The sequence below is a fragment of the Fusarium redolens genome (assembly GCF_020744475.1).
Source record: "Fusarium redolens strain MPI-CAGE-AT-0023 chromosome Unknown BKA55scaffold_13, whole genome shotgun sequence".
Taxonomy (NCBI): domain Eukaryota; kingdom Fungi; phylum Ascomycota; class Sordariomycetes; order Hypocreales; family Nectriaceae; genus Fusarium; species Fusarium redolens.
In genome coordinates this window covers 410878-427028 of record NW_025763676.1, presented here as the reverse complement: position 1 = coordinate 427028, position 16151 = coordinate 410878, and the positions used below count along the sequence as shown (strand labels likewise).

The 16151-nt window shown below is 47.6% G+C and overlaps 3 protein-coding genes across 3 annotated transcripts; all 3 read left to right on the top strand.

Moving 5' to 3' along the window:
- Positions 1-396: 396 nt before the first annotated feature.
- BKA55DRAFT_705615 (uncharacterized protein) lies at positions 397-9795 on the top strand (the record flags this gene model as incomplete). Its single annotated transcript, XM_046200669.1, has 2 exons — positions 397-709; positions 761-9795. 2 exons carry the CDS (start codon positions 397-399, stop codon positions 9793-9795), a joined length of 9348 nt encoding a protein of 3115 aa, XP_046046323.1.
- Positions 9796-12051: 2256 nt separating this feature from the next.
- On the top strand, positions 12052-14151 carry BKA55DRAFT_575800 (cytochrome P450). Its single transcript, XM_046193420.1, has 5 exons — positions 12052-12258; positions 12342-12639; positions 12691-12807; positions 12865-13259; positions 13311-14151. The coding sequence occupies exons 1-5, from the start codon at positions 12130-12132 to the stop codon at positions 13902-13904; spliced, it is 1533 nt and encodes a 510-aa protein (XP_046046322.1). The 5' UTR covers positions 12052-12129; the 3' UTR covers positions 13905-14151.
- Positions 14152-14672: 521 nt separating this feature from the next.
- Positions 14673-16052, top strand: BKA55DRAFT_518283 (Bestrophin, RFP-TM, chloride channel-domain-containing protein; the record flags this gene model as incomplete). Its single annotated transcript, XM_046188260.1, has 1 exon — positions 14673-16052. The coding sequence occupies one exon, from the start codon at positions 14673-14675 to the stop codon at positions 16050-16052; it is 1380 nt and encodes a 459-aa protein (XP_046046321.1).
- Positions 16053-16151: the final 99 nt, after the last annotated feature.

Sequence of the window (16151 nt, the reverse complement as noted above, 5' to 3'; positions counted from 1 at the left end):
GTGTTGTTCAATGAGGCAGATTAGGTGCGTTACATTGAAACTACAGGTGCTGACAAGATCTGTTACACTCGCACTATACGCAATTGATCTTTGAATCCGCTTTGACACTGTATATCGGTCTTTCTGTTTGCTATATTGATAACCAATGTTTCTGTGTGAAAGCTTCCTCTTCATGAATGAAAGCTTTCCTTTCAACTAGCCTATAACAACACTTGGGTAGGAAACCTTATTAAATCAAAATTTAAAACAGCAATTTACGTAGCAGATAAGCTTTCAATAATGCAATCTTTGCTGTTCACAAGAGACTTCACTCCTCACACACTCTATAAAAGTCCCGCATCCCATGCCATTTCTTCATTAGGGTAATCTTTTTACAACATTCATCCTGGCTTCAAAATGGACACGTCCCACCAAAGTCCAACGCAAGCAATGTTCTGCACAGACGAGCAACTCGATTACCTGTTTCATCATTTAATCCTACCCGCCAAGCTACCCGGGCATGATGATACCTTTGCATCAAACGAAGAATTCCTCATCAACTCTACCATACAAACCCTCGCACGCTTCGGGGAATTATCGGACGGAGATGACGAGGTTGTGGTAAGACACTGCATCTCCATGCTGAAGAATACTCGTGATGCTCGAGATTCGCACGGGTGTCTCGATTCTGGAACTGTTCAGAACTCCTTGAAGAGACTCTCGACACAGGGTAAGTTCTTGTCACCGATTATGACAAACCCCGTTACTAATATCAGAACAGCAGATGCCGCCTCACTGTATCATATCACGGAACAAAATGCAGGTCTGATTATTCGAAGATTAGAGAACTCATATTCTTTCCAGACCTTTGAGCTCTCGCCTACTAACAAAGCAGCCATGACGACAAAAGGTCGCCTTATCCGAGAGTTCCCAGCCACCGCGACAGAAATCTCCGCTGAAGACTTCAACAGTCGCTCATTTCAAGACGTCTTAACTAGGACTCTTGTCAAAATGAGTCATCAGGCTGTTGCGGAAATGCAGCCTAAGGTCAGGAAGGCGCAACAGATGCACAATGAGGAGCGCGACACAACAGATCCTCGAATCGTAACAGAGCTCCTCACAAGCTTCCTTCGAGGTGCTGGAACACCTGGTGAGATCAAGACGATTCAGAAGAGGACACGTGAAGAAGTTTCGTGGAACAATGGGAGGGGTCCTTGGACGAGATCTCCGTTATGGCTTCTTCTCCGTGTCGGTCTTCAACTCACCATGACATGTCATCCGCAAGGATCATCAGACCTTTACAAGCGCTTTATGGTGTTCTTGATAGCTCAAGGCCTCAACATTGTTTGTGAAAAGTCGTCTTCTAGTGAGATGATTCACTTGATGATGGCCAAGATTTCGAGGCGGCTTTGTAAGCTTGGAAACATTGACGATGGACAGTGGCTTCACGTAATCAAGGATATCGTTTCATCAGCCTCTCGAAGTTTGAAAGAGAGATGGAGCAATATTCGGCAACGAAACGAACAGCCACTCGATCTTGTCGCGCTTGCCGAGTTCAAGTTCGAAGACCACACGACTTTCTCGTTGCCTGAAGTCGACACCTTTGTCGCCAGCATTTCCCAGCGACAACATGAACCAACAACTACAGAATTCAACGCCAAACCCGTTACTTTAACCTTCGAGCATCTTATCCTTCCTACTGTTAGTGGTTCTGTCAACAATGACAACAAATCTTTCGAACTCGCGGCTGTCGAAACTTGGGTACAGGGTAACCTCGACACATGGCTTGAACATCACTTGAGCAGCGAACATTCATGTCAAGGTTTAAAGACACTGCTTGAGCACTACTATATGTCTGCAGAGAGATGGTATGCAAGCCGCCCCGAGGGCATGTCGAGGATGCTTCTTACCCTTGGTGAGATCTGGGTAGCTATCGACAAGATGGCTGTCCATCATAACCCTTTGATGTTGAAGTATCGACACGAGATTCCTGGAGAGGTTTTCAGTGATCTCCTACTCCATTCAAAGAGCGACATGGAGCGTTTACATCGGTTGGAACACTACCTCGAAGACCCACCCATGGAGAAACTAAAGCTATCGGCACTTTTATCATATGGCCAAAGACTATCGTTCGCCGTTGAATACTTTCGACAATCCCCAAAGCTCCAAGCAAAGAAAAAGGAAATCGAGTGTAGTGCACAACAAGACCGTGATAAGAAAGTGAAGCAGTTTCGGGAACTGAAAGCAAAGTACGACGCTATCATGAAGAAATACGACGAGACAGAATGCGAGCAGATACTTCAAGTTCAACATGATGTGGAGTATTACGTTCATCCCAAGCATAAATGCAAACGCTGTGCTCTCCCCGCTAAAGCGAAGAAGCTCAAAATCAGTCCTCATGAGTGGCCCCTTCCTGCGGACGAGCTTGAGGCTCAAACCTCTGTTTTCGAGATGGACGTCCCCGTCGCTTTTGCGGTATGGAGGGATGCTACAGTTTATTTTCTTGATAACATATTGGCGTTCGAATCTTCCGGTGCTGGAGACTATCCCCGTGCGTCCTATCCTTTGACGACATACAAACCCCTCAGTCCCTGGGTGGAATCACAACGATACAGAGTGCAACTTCTCTCTGAGATTAAACCTCACTCTCAAACACATCGCAACCAGAAATCTATCGAAACCTGTACTGAGGCTGATGTCTGTCTTAACAACGGTCTTCGCTTCCAATATCACGACAACTCCAGAAATACCTTCCTTTCTACCTTTAAAGCAACGACAGAAGTCTCAAAGCGCTGCACCATCAAACTTCCAAGCAGAGCTCATGCTTTGGAGAGATTTATGGCTCGAACATGGCGCTGTGAGAACGGCGAAACACCCAACCAGGCTATCGCGAGTCAGTCTGAGTGTCCTGAATATATGTCACTGGGGGAGTTCAAGGCTCTGGCTGTATTGCCGTATGGATATCGACTCCAGTGGATGGGCATCCTTACACAACTTGCTATGCCAACGGTTGACTTCAATAAGCCCGAGACTGCGATATTCTTACTCCAGATGATTCTCCAAGCTGGTCCGTTTGATAAACATGAGACGACAAGACAAGCGCATACTCGGCTGACAGAAGTGGAATTTGGTTCGCAGATGCTGAAATGTCTGAATCAGTGCGTTTCAAGGGTCCAAGAGAATTGGGAGTCGTACACTTCACTGTGCTCATTCACCTGCTTAGCCACCCGTCTTCTTGCCCTAGCTGACAAGTCTCTGTCAAAGCAAATTCTGGAACTTAGTACGAGATGTCGAAAGATCTCATACAAATGGGTGATTCACATTTTGGCCAAGGTCCAAGACATTGATGATCGTACGCAACGGAAGGAATTCCTCGAGACGGCAGTTAACATCGCCCTCATTTGCATCGAGACGTTCAATTTGGAGGGTGAACACTTTGGGAAGGTATTGGCTGATGAACAGCAAGCGGCTATACTGCTGGAAATTTCGATCATCATCAATAACAACGCTGACTTTCAACATCTGCAAGAGGATGCACTGTATGGCTTTATGCTTGACCGATACGAATACACGATGCATAGAGCCCGGCCTAGCTTGGTTAACGAGATAGCCTGTAACGGAAGTTCCTGTCTTGACTTAGCCATTCAACAGCGTTGGCCAGACTTTTCACGAGAAGGTAAATGGTCCCCAATCTCTCATCAATGGGTTACCACAGTTACCGGAAAACTCCAAGTTCATGTCAACCTCCCCACTGGACAGTTATTGGTCAATGGTTCACCCGTATCACGACTTCCTCGAGAATATGAAATGCACAGCGAGTATCAGAAATTGTTTGGGTCTACGACTATGGAAGTCATGCCGAGTAACCTACCGGGTATGAGCTTCTGCTCGACGAAGTTGATTCAAGGGTATACGGTCCATCTTGGTTTGCAGACAAAGAAGCGTGTAGACGACCTTCTTGTACGTCTTTGTAAAAAAGGCTCGACGTTGGACTTGATTCCCTCGAGAACTCTTGAAGCTCTACTACCTCACGATTTCGTCAAGAACTACGTACATTGGCTTGTCGAAGCATCTGGGGCTATTGAGTTCTGTGGAGTCAATGACCCTTGGCCATGCAACGGTTCAGGGACCTGTAATTTACTAAAGGGCACTGACCAATGGAAGTTATCACTTTGTAAGGAGGGCGTCCTTATTTCTCCATCGAGTGAGCTTGGTCAGCATATCTCCAAGATATTCTCACGTCTCCAACCTGCTTCGGATCTTCATCTGGTTCTCCACCGAGACAGAAAGGAACTTCAGATACAACTACCAAAGCTTCGTCTTGAGTTCGAGATCAAGTCAGGAACATCAACGATCACGTCTCGACAATTTCGCGATATGGAAGTTCATCACGATCAAGCCATTGGCACGCTCATCGGACTAGAGCAAAAACTCGTCCTACGGCATTCTCAAGACTGGGACGTCCGATCTATCATTATACCCGAAGGAAACGTTAGCTGTCGAATTTCTACTGGGCACGGCGTCGAGAACCACCCCGAAGTTTCTGTTGACCTCGAAACAGCTACTCGAGTTCAAATTTACAGAATGGATTCTCTCCTCCGCAGGATTATACCCAACGACAAGGTAGAAAGCAAGTTGTATCTTGCATACCTCCATGCTCTAACATCATACTGCCTCCCGGATCCCTTTGTTCAGCGCACTGGAACTGAAGAGGCCCTCACGATTCTTAGTTCCGCCTCAGTCAGAGCTCCTACGGCTTTCTCCGACAACGCTTTTACAATACTGTCACATATTGCTCAACTATCGCCTAAGCGGTCATGGTATCCAGCTGATCAGCGAGTAATGCAGAACGTCCGGTGGCGGAATGACCTGAGTTACTTATCCCAAGATGACAGATTCGGGAAACATGTTCGAAACATCTTTGAACAATCTCGCGAAGTTCAGTTCCTGTTTCCTAAGCACATTCTCCCGCATTTCGAACACCGTTCGATAGCTGCGTTAGTGGATCGAGCTGTTCTTCGAACATCTGCTAATCGAGTCTCTGGCTTTGGCGCTGAAGACTTCACGACTAGATATGACGCCAAGTACGCATCGAGGGAGAAGAGTACCTCATCTGAAAGATCTACACGCACTGCAGAGATGGCATCTCGAGTATACAGAAACTCAGGCTCCCTTTCGAGGCCTGTATCTGGTAGGCTTGGGCCCCATCTCTATAGGCTCATGACGAGCGAAGAGCGCATCCAGACCAGGGAGATCTTGCCTAAGAACAGAATTGACTACGACTCGTCTTGGCTTGAAGGTCCCGCATCATATTTATCTTCTGTCTGGTGTCAGCTTCACAATTCATGTAAGAAGTCAGCAACCTGGTTCGATAAGTTCGAGCTGATGATATGGATGGCCACAATGTCATATTCATCAGAGTATGACGCACAGGTTGGCCAGGCACTGTTGATGCTCACTCAATCGCGGACAGTAGCTGACTTCAAAGCACCTGCTGCGTCATCATACAACCTATCGGCCGGATGTGACGTTCGGGAACAGGACCTGCGTGCCTTAGTAACACCCCATGTAGTCAGCTTCGCAAGTAGCCCCGATGCTACATCTCCTCGTCGTCTTGACGAGAAGGGCAACGAATTAGCAAAAAGACGAAGAAACGAGTACAAAATCAAGAGCTACAAAGCCGTTGATACGTTTACAAATTACCTGAAACGACAATGGCCTACAGAAACTCCACTCGCTCCGGAAGACCCGCAGTTGAAGTGGTATATTAGGGTTGAACCTGCCATGGAAAGTGCTCTTGGCAAGTGGCACCAGTGGCAGAAGAACCTCGCCTTCAAGACGTATCTGGAAGTGGTTGTTTCTTGCATGAGAGACATAAAGGGTGAGGTAGTGCAAGTGCCACCAGAACTCCCAAGGATGTTAATTTCCACCAAGAGGTCGGTTTCGAGATTTGTGGCTACGTCAGATCTTTTCTCGACATCAGGCGTTGCGCACCACAAGGCTCCTCCAACATTAGATGAACTACTCATCAGAACAAACAGGGATACACAGAGCAACAAGCTCAGTGGCATCATTGATAACCTTGATTCCAAAGCCAAGCTCGACTATGAGCACCGGTATCTAAGGGAGTTACAGGACAGCCTTTCAAGTTTACACGGCCATGTCGAATCTGAGCTGAAGGAGGAACAGCTTCGAGAGCTCCCAGACCTACTCCAGGATCACTTGGAGAGATGCGAATATCACCTAACAAGGCTGCACGAGTCCCTACTTTTTTACCTCTCGTCTCCAAGCACGCTCTCACGCACGACGTGCACTGTTCTTCAAGATGCCAAATTCCTTCCTAGGATATCGCCTACTCAAATCTTACAACAGCTCAGACCAGCTCAGTGGAAATCTCTTTCTGCGGGATGGAAAGAAAGTCTGATCCACTACGGAATTGCTATTACCGCCTTGCAGCGCGCAAAGCGTCTTATTAGATTCCAGTCCAGTCACGTGGATCTAATTCGTGAACTAGAAAATGGTGGCCATCAAAACTGGAGTCCGTATGATCATCCAGAATGGTTGTTGCTGGAATGTGAGAGTGAGATCATGATTCGGGATGTTCAGCAGCAGATTGCGAAACAGATGATCAACCCTCCCGAGAACGAGAACTCAGTGATGCAGCTGAATATGGGCGAAGGGAAGTCAACAGTCATTGTTCCCATCGTCGCCACAGGTCTTGGAGATGGGTCGAAGCTTGTTCGAGTCATTGTTGCAAAGCCACAAGCTAAGCAAATGCATCAGATGTTGAAATCAAAGCTATCGGGGCTTCTTGATCGACCGGTGTACTTGCTACCTTTCTCCCGGGATGTCGACCTGGATCCACGAACCACAGATGTCATTCAACGACTGATGAAACGATGCATGAAGGAAGGTGGTGTCTTGATGGTTCAGCCAGAGCATCTGCTTTCGTTCCAACTGATGGAGGTGGAATCTCGAATCAGCGGAAACATGGAAGTCGCTGGAGCAATGTCACAAATAAGAAATCTCTTTGATCACTCTTCTCGAGATATCGTTGACGAGAGTGATGAGAATTTCAGTGTAAAGTTCGAACTCATCTACACCCTTGGACAGCAGCGACCCATCGAGCACAGTCCTGATAGATGGGTTGTTATTCAGGAAGTGATGAGTCTCATTGCTAAAGTAGGTGCGGAGGTCAAGTCTGAGTTCCCTCATTCCATTGAATTCGACGCTCGACATGTTGGAAGATATCCCCGTTTACGCATTCTACGACCTGATGCTGAAGCCGAAATCTTCAGCCGTGTCACCGAAGCAATATGCGATACTGGCATGACTGGGTTCCCTATTGCCCGTCAGACAAAAGGTATGCGAGCGGCAGTCCGGAGGTATATCTCTCGACGTGAGCCTACAGCTGCCGACATCGAAGCTGTGGAGGGAAGCTCCCTTTGGAACGAAATAACAAGTAGAAATATTCTTCTTCTTCGTGGACTCTTCGCAGGAGGAATTATTTCTTTCGCATTGGGAAGCAAGCGGTGGAGAGTGAATTACGGAGTAGATCACAACAGGGAGAAGATGTCCAAACTGGCTGTACCTTTCCGAGCGAAGGATAATCCTACACCTCGGTCCGAGTTCAGCCATCCTGATGTGGTGATAACTCTCACATGTTTGAGCTACTACTACAGCGGTCTCGACGATGACGCCTTGTTCGCAACGTTTGAGTTACTTAGGCGATCGGACAATGCAACTCTGGAGTACCAGGATTGGGTAAAGACATCACCAGCACTTCCGTCGGCCTTTAGGAACCTGGAAGGAGTCAGCTTGAGGGATCGTGTGCAGTGCACTACGGAGATATTCCCATACATCCGATACTCCAAAGCGGCGATTGACTACTTTCTGTGTCATCTGGTATTCGCAAAGGAGTGCAAGGAATTTCCTCACAAGTTATCTGCTTCTGGCTGGGACCTTGGTAAGAAGAAGGATAATCCGACTACAGGATTCAGTGGAACCAATGACTCGCGATATGTTCTGCCACTCGACGTCAAGCAGCTAGACCTACCGGAACAGAAGCATACAAACGCCCTTGTTTTGGAATACCTACTTCAACCAGAGAATGGCATATCATTGATGCCGCAAGAAGCGAAGGGTACGACGTTCGATAGCAGCCTCCTTTTGCAGATGGTTTCCAACATGAGCCCTAATACTCGAGTCATTCTCGACGTTGGCGCCCAAGTCGTCGACCTTACCAATCAAGCCTTTACAGCTCAGTGGTTGGCTTCTTACCAAGACCAAGAGCGCACCAAAGCTGCCGTGTTCTTCAACGACAACGACGAAATCGTTGTTATCGATCGTTCCGGCAAGATCGAAGACTTCCAGACATCCCCATTCTCTCAGCAGCTGGATCGATGTCTCGTCTTCCTGGATGAGGCACATACCCGCGGAACAGATCTGAAACTTCCTGCCAACTACAGAGCAGTAGTCACACTTGGTGCTGGTCTGACGAAGGATCGGTTGGTTCAAGCTTGTATGCGGATGCGCAAGCTGGGCAAGGGACAGACAGTGGAATTTTGCATTCCCTGGGAGATTGAGCAGAAAATTGTTCAGCTCAAGCATGACGTCGATTCTAAGAGGAATCACATCTCTGTCTCGGATGTCCTTTGCTGGGCTATCACCGAGACATGCCTGGACCTCCGAAGAGCGATGCCACTGTGGCTTACACAGGGTGTTAGGTTCTGTAAGCAAGAAGCCCTCTGGTCACATCTCTCTGACGATCGCCTCATCGAGGATAACAACCCTGTAGGGACGCATGAGTTTCTCGAAGAGGAAGGGCAAAGCTTGAGCGAGAGGTATCGTCCCCAGGAGGGACTGACAAACCTTTCTTCCCTCATGGATGAGCTGAACGACTCCGTCGCGAGAGACTTCAAGTCCAGGTGTGAGGAGTTTGGTCTGCAAAGACTACATACTTTTTCTCTACAGGAAGAGCAGGAACGTGAGTTGTCTCCAGAGACACAGCACGAGCGCCAAGTCGAAAAGGTTCCTGCTTTTAAACCAGACACCCATAGTGTCAATCGGCTTCTGCAGGAGTGGATAACAGACGGCTCATTTCCAGAGCAATCTGGCGCGTTCCGAACTGTCATGAAGCCGGCGTTTCAGAGTCTGAACAAGACCTCGGCAGCAGCCTATTTCGATGTCAAAGAGTTCCCGGAAACGGTATGGGTAACAATGGACTTTGCCCATACCGTAAAAGGTGTATTTAGTGGAAAGAGTTACTCGGACTCTTATCATCGTCCTGTACAATGGGTGTTGAGTGGTAAGAACCAGGAGGGTGCTTGTCGGATGGTGATCATAAGTCCATTTGAGGCCCAACACTTTCTTCCACTTATCGAAGAGTCAGAACATGTGGCGCTACACCTCTACGCACCGAGAATTAATCTTGGCTTTCGACCTCTGGACGACCTTCAACTTTATTCAGTAGGGAAGAAGGTTGTGGAAGAGATACCGAGAGACATCATTGCGTTTCTCAATCTCTTTGCTGGACAGCTATACCTCTCGTCATATGGCGACTACAGGCTCGTCTGTGTCTTGCTTGGTTTGGCGTGGGACGGTGCGGATAATGGTGCGGTGCTTGGGCCTGGCGGCCTTGTTGCTGGTGGGAGTGGGAATAAATCCGGTTTCTCCAAGAGCCCCACGAGGTTTCTGAAGGAGCTTTTGGAAAAGGTCAGGCAGGACTGTGGGGTTATTGACAAGACCGATATGGGAAGGGTTATTGAGGGAATGCGATTGGTGGAGGATGATTTTAATGTGAGGCATGAATGGTAGTTTCTCGCTGTGATATGTGGTTTATTGTATGATTGAGTTCGCTGAAATACATAGGCGACGGGAAAAGGGTTAGAACAGAACGATGAATATCATTTGTGCTTCAAAATTATAGCGTACATATGAGCTCTCATCGGTGCGATTGTATAGCAGGAAACATCATCTTGTGCTCACCGTGCCTCAATGTCAGACGTAGAAATGCTTCCCAAATAGGAAAACAATAGGGCTGAAATAAACTTCAATCTCGGGAAGGAGACCCTGAAACTAAAAGGAAATTAATTACCGAGCAATTTCTGACGAGATCAGCCAATGAGCTACGCCGCACGGTGCACTGGAACGGCTGGTTTAATTGACCCCCACTTTTGGGCTCCGCTCCCTCGTACGCGGTAGCGCCGTCAGGCTGAAATACACAAATCAACAGCAAAAGGTATTAATTATCTGTGTCACGAAGAGCAGCGATGTAGTAACTCTCACGGAAAATCACCCGGTCACTCTATTATCAATTGCTGAGTTGTACAAATACCGCCAGGCGCGCAGTCAATCTTCAAGCATTGCATTCCTTCTGTCACTTTGGCCCCAAGATTATGTGCTTACTGGGTTGTTCAATTAAATGCATCCACCTCTGTATGCTCTGGTCTCCAACTGCATATGCGTCAATATCTCCTGATCGTGTGTCTTCGAAACCGTTCATTGATCCACTATAGATAGTAATTCCGTAAATACGGAGCGTCCAGTTTCAAGGCGACTGCCAAACGCCAACCAGTAGAATTGTTGGTTAACAAAGCCTCGGAGCATCTTGAGCCTCATTAAGAACAGCTGTGCTCATTCAGATGTTCCCTCTAACGAGGGCCTGTTCAATGTTTCATTCAAATGACCGATCGTGGTGAGCTTGATGAAAACACTGAACTCTGCGTTCAAAGCGCAAGAGCGTGGCATGGGTCTCTGAGCGAGCCGTGTACCCAGAAAAAAAACTACTTACAGATGTCTAACCCGTCTTCTATTATTTATATCTGTCATCCCTTTGCATAGGGACCAACATCCCCCAACAGCGTCATTGAAGCAAGCTCATAACCCAAACGTAAGCAACGACAACGGTGAACCTCTCTTTAGTTCTTTAGAAACACGATTGTTTGTATAAGGTTGATCCGTGTGGCTCAGAACAGGACTCATGGGTGCAAAATTGCAAGAGGCTGCAATGCTTTGGGACGAAGGTAGAATCGGAGTGGGTTACATACCGTGGAAGTACAGGATACGCTATTCTGAGAGCAATAATGGGTAGAAGCACAATGGCATAATTGAGACTGCCAGTGCAGGGAACTTCAGAAGGAAAGTTCTCAGGTTATCGAGATCGACTAGTACTTCCAGTGGTTGATATTGGGAGTGCGGATGGTTGAAGGAGAGACCTTATCGCAGCGATTTAAGGAATTCCAACACAGCGCAGAGATTACGTCCTACCTGTTCCTTTTACTGGCGGTAGTCATTAGTGCAAGAGATCATAGACGACTGACCGAGGAAACCCACATGTTGCTGAAAGAGCTGCATCTAGAACTAGCGTAAAAGGCAGCAACTACAAGAACAGACATGAACATCAAAGACAGGAAATCCAGCCGCCAGCTACCGTATAAACTGAATAAATCGAGTAGTGCCTGTAGATCCAAGCTACTGCACTCATTCGACCAATGGTGCTATTTAGCAAAGTGTCAGATCTTTCTCCATCAATAGGCCAATTGGCTGATTGAAAATGCCTAGCGCGGGCCCATAGGCACTACTCAATTTAGTCAGTTTATACGGTACTCTATCAATGCTGTGCTTCCGAGATACCAATTGTAAAAGTTCTCCCCGTATCAAAAACCCAACCCTTTACACAATACCTTCCTGTCTCCCGCATATACAGGGTTTTTATAATTGGCAGCTTCGAAGAAAGTATACTATATCAGTCTCTAGAAGTGGTGAACCTCGCTGATGGTAGGTAACATCATTTGGAGTGAATACGTGAGCGTATGTATGAATATTAAGAGTTTCTGGCCATCTCATAACTCTGATTAAATGGGAAGTAGGTTACATGGGCTAGCGCTTACTTCTGGAGAGGTTAACATGCAGCTATCTGTAGATCCCGAGCGTAGATGCGTCAAAGGCCCTTCATTGGCCATCCCAGAACCAAAAGCGGGCTTCTGATTGAGAGAGCGGCCGCCCGCCGAGTTACATCAATATTCGTTAAATAAGCAGTCAGCAATTAGTCAGCCCCAGGAGTGCAAAACCGTAGCAACAAAGCCTGAACAAGCTCAAAATCTCGAGTTGTATGTATATCTTTACGTCTTTCGGAATTTGTGAGAGAAAATGCGTCTGTCGAATATTTCACTGGTATGGGCGGTAGCGCTGGCCATCTTTGGTCTTTGCATGCACTATATCATCAAAGTGACACTAAAGCCGTCATTCTCGGAGTTGCGACACCTTCCAGGTCCCAAGGTGAGTTCTCCTCAAGACCTCCCCGATTCGCTGATTGCCGTCTCCAGTTAGGATCTCCACACTGACATGAACCTTTCATAAAGAATCACCAGTTTCTAGTAGGGCATGCCTTACACATTATCCGCGGATCAGGACCAAATGATCTATATCTCCAGTGGACGCGGCGTTGGCCGAACGCACCGTTCATACGATCTCTCTCTTGGCTCAACTCGGAGGTCCTTCTTGTTAACAACATAGAGGCATGTCGCGAGGTCCTCCAAACCAATGCTTACCGCTTCGCTAAGCCGGCATTCTTTCATACTCTTGTTGGAGAATTTCTTGGTGTCGGTCTGCTGTTCAGCATCGGTGACCAGCACAAGCGCTTGAGACGCATCATTGCAGGTAGACCTCCCTTTCATAGTGGCTCATGAGCATGACTCCTAACTGTAATAGGGCCTCTATCTCGTCCAAGTATTCGGAAACTATTTCCAACGTTTATGACATACTCTCGGAAGCTGAACAGCGACATTGATGATGCCATACGGCTGAGCAAGGATGGGATTCTTGAAAGTATGTATATACAAGGCGAAAGCGCTCCTTAGGCATGATCTAACAGCCTGGTGGTAGTCGAAGAACTATTTACAAGAGTGACACTCGATATCATCGGTGTCTCGCTACTTGGCAAAGAACTGCGCGACTTCCGCTCACACTCCTCGCCCTTGTCCTTTGAGCAATGCTACAACGCCATATTAGCACAACCACTCGCTGGCCAAATCATAAGCTTCATCAATCCCTTTATCCCACTCCGTTGGCTTCCTATATCCGCGAACCTGAACTTTATCAAGGCCAAATCTGCTCTGAAGGGCATGATGACAGAGCTGATCGAACAGCGGACATCTGAGGTAGCTAAAGCAAAGGAGTTGGATACAGACAGTAGGTTATCGAGCGATTTGTTGACGAGGATGATTGAAGCAAGTTCTGTTGAGAATCAGAAGTTGTCTAAAGATGAGTTGATCGATATCGTGCGTAGTTACCCCGACTTTCATCGGTAGTATCACTGACCAGAGTCGTAGACTATGCAGGTCATCGCGGCAGGACATGAGACTACAGCTAGTGCTATGATCTGGACAACCTACGCACTTTCCAAAGATCAAAAGTCACAAGATCGGTTAAGGACTGAGATCTTGGGCATGAATGTCAACAAAATGACCGCCAAGTCGATAGACGAACTGCCGTACCTCGACAACGTAATTCGAGAAGCCCTTCGCGTATATTCACCTACCCTAACCATCCCATGGGAGGCACTCGAGGATATTGTCATAGCAGGCGTCAAGATCCCAAAAGGCACAACGGTTCAACTCGTTCCAGCAATGACGCAACTGAACCCCGATATTTGGGGTCCCGACGTGGATGCCTTCAACCCCGATCGATGGGATCGTCTCTCTGGCGATGCCTCGAGCCCATATGCCATGGAGACATTCTCGAACGGGCCTCGGATGTGCCCTGGAAAAGCTTTGGCTTTGTTGAATATGAAGGTCCTGTTGGTTGGGTTGATCAGGGAGTTTAGGATCGAGGTCTTGGGAGATGAGGAGTTGGAGTTCAGAAACCCGAGTTTGACGTTGAAGTCGAAGAGGCCACTTCGGTTTAAGGCACAACGCGTTGGTTAAGGACGTTGATCTTATTAAGGACCTGAAATGGCCGAAGGAAGGTCTGTCAGTGGTGAGATGAGGGTGGCGGGTAACAAAAAGGACAACACAGAATTGACGGACCGAAGACATAATACTTCCATGTGCAAGGCTCATACAAGTTGATACTAGACATTGCAATTTTACCATTCATTCGACTGTGTAGGATAAGGCTATGTGTACGAGTCTCGCTGCACCTAAGGTGTTGACGATCAGATCACGAAACGGCACCAATCTTCTTCTAGATCATGCAAGCAACGAAAGCTCCATTTATGCCTTAGGTAATTAGTTCTCCAGGTGAAGTAATGAAGAGAACAATGTTTATGAAAAGCGATAAGCCTCTTGCAGCAAAAGTCCTCAGCCCATAGACTAAAATTAGAAGCTGAAAACCTCAAGTCAGCGTCAGACCGCCAATCATCAGCTGTTGCTGCGATTCCAAACAGACCACTACCAAATCGAGAATCAATTCTCAAGCTTATCTGCGGGACAGACCGCCTTGGCGAATGCTTATGTCAAAGCTTGTCCACAACTGCCAATATTCTCAGCACTAATGCCGGACCATCAGAAGTCCCATCAGCACTAAACATTCAGCTCGAAATATGAAACCCTTTTGGGGAACTTCATTCTTTCTGGTGAAACCCGACTTTTCTATATCTTAAAGCCAACAATTCACCGTCATTAGGTCCCATTCTTCTATCTTTTCTCATCCATCTCAAAGTTCTCCCTTCTTGCTTACAGGCTTCTTTCACGATGTCGGACGCCGGTCGAGAAACTCCCGTGGAATTGAAGCCCCTTCCAGATACCCAGAGCAGGCAGCACCTCTCAGGCCTTGACACTCCCACGAACCAACAGTACCTGCCCTCGCCTTCGCCTCCAGTACATGATGGCATGAACGATAGCAACTACTTCAGCGGTCCCCGTGATCTCCGCGGCCATTCCAAATGGCCACTCATCCTTCAACTCCACGGATCAATCATGCCATCGCTCATCATCCCTCTCTTCCTGGTCGCCTGCTGGTCCACTCTGATCACAGTCATCTCAAAGAAGGTTCACGATCTCAGCGTCAACTCCGTTCTTCTTACCATCCTCGGTTTCGTCGTCGGTCTCAGTCTCTCCTTTCGTTCATCAACTGCCTACGAACGCTATGCCGAGGGTCGCAGATACTGGGGCATGTTAGCCACGGCGTCGCAAACCCTCGGACGAATTATCTGGATTCATGCTTCAGATACCGGTGCTGATGGTCAAGATACTCGTGAGCTGCTTGTAAAGAAGCTTGGGGCTTTGAAGCTCATCGCTGGATTTGCTGTTGCGCTTAAGCATACTCTTCGCTTCGAACATTGTGCAAGTCAACCGGATATGCAGCCATATATCGCCCATCTTGATACATTCTCTGGACGCACTACCACAATGCCAAAGCGAAGACTTACGAACTTCAAACAGGTGGCTGGTGAGTATCTCGGTCTCTCCTTTGCGCAGAGTGATCCACGCAAGCACCTCAAGAGAGCCGAAGAGCATCAGGGCAACCTCCCCCTTGAGATACTGAATCATCTGGCTATTACTATCGACTGCCTCGTCGCAAATAAGCAGCTAGCCGTCGCCATCCACCAAACTGTCGCATATAATCACATTACTATGCTCAACGATGTCGCCGTCGGTTGCGATCGAGTACTTAATACTCCCTTGCCTATTGCATACACCATCGCCATCAGTCAAATCACTTTCGTCTACGTCATGCTATTGCCGTTTCAATTGACGGGACCCCTTGGCTGGATAGCTATCCCGGCTACCATCACTGCAGCCTACATCATCTTCGGTCTGTTGTTCATTGGACAAGAGATCGAGAATCCATTTGGTCGTGATGTCAACGACCTGCCGCTTGAGACCTTCTGCGATCAGATTGCAACCGACCTTGACATCACCGCTTCGTTTGATCGCCGTGGGGCTGACCACTTTTTGCTTAATGGAACGCCGCTGTATCCTGTCAGTGGTGCCTCGGGTAATGCTTGGATGGATAGCAGTGAGGAGAAGATGAGGGAGGCTATCAAGACTAAACCTCATGTTCTTTTCACCTGGAGACGTCAGAGGACTCGTGGCAATACCAGTAAGGAGATGGATGCAAACATTGTGTAGACGTGAGTCAACTAATCAGGTCAACACCAGAAAACAGAAACTTATTTATTTTAGATCAAGCCGATGATCCGCTCACATAGTAACTGTTGAATGCAAAGC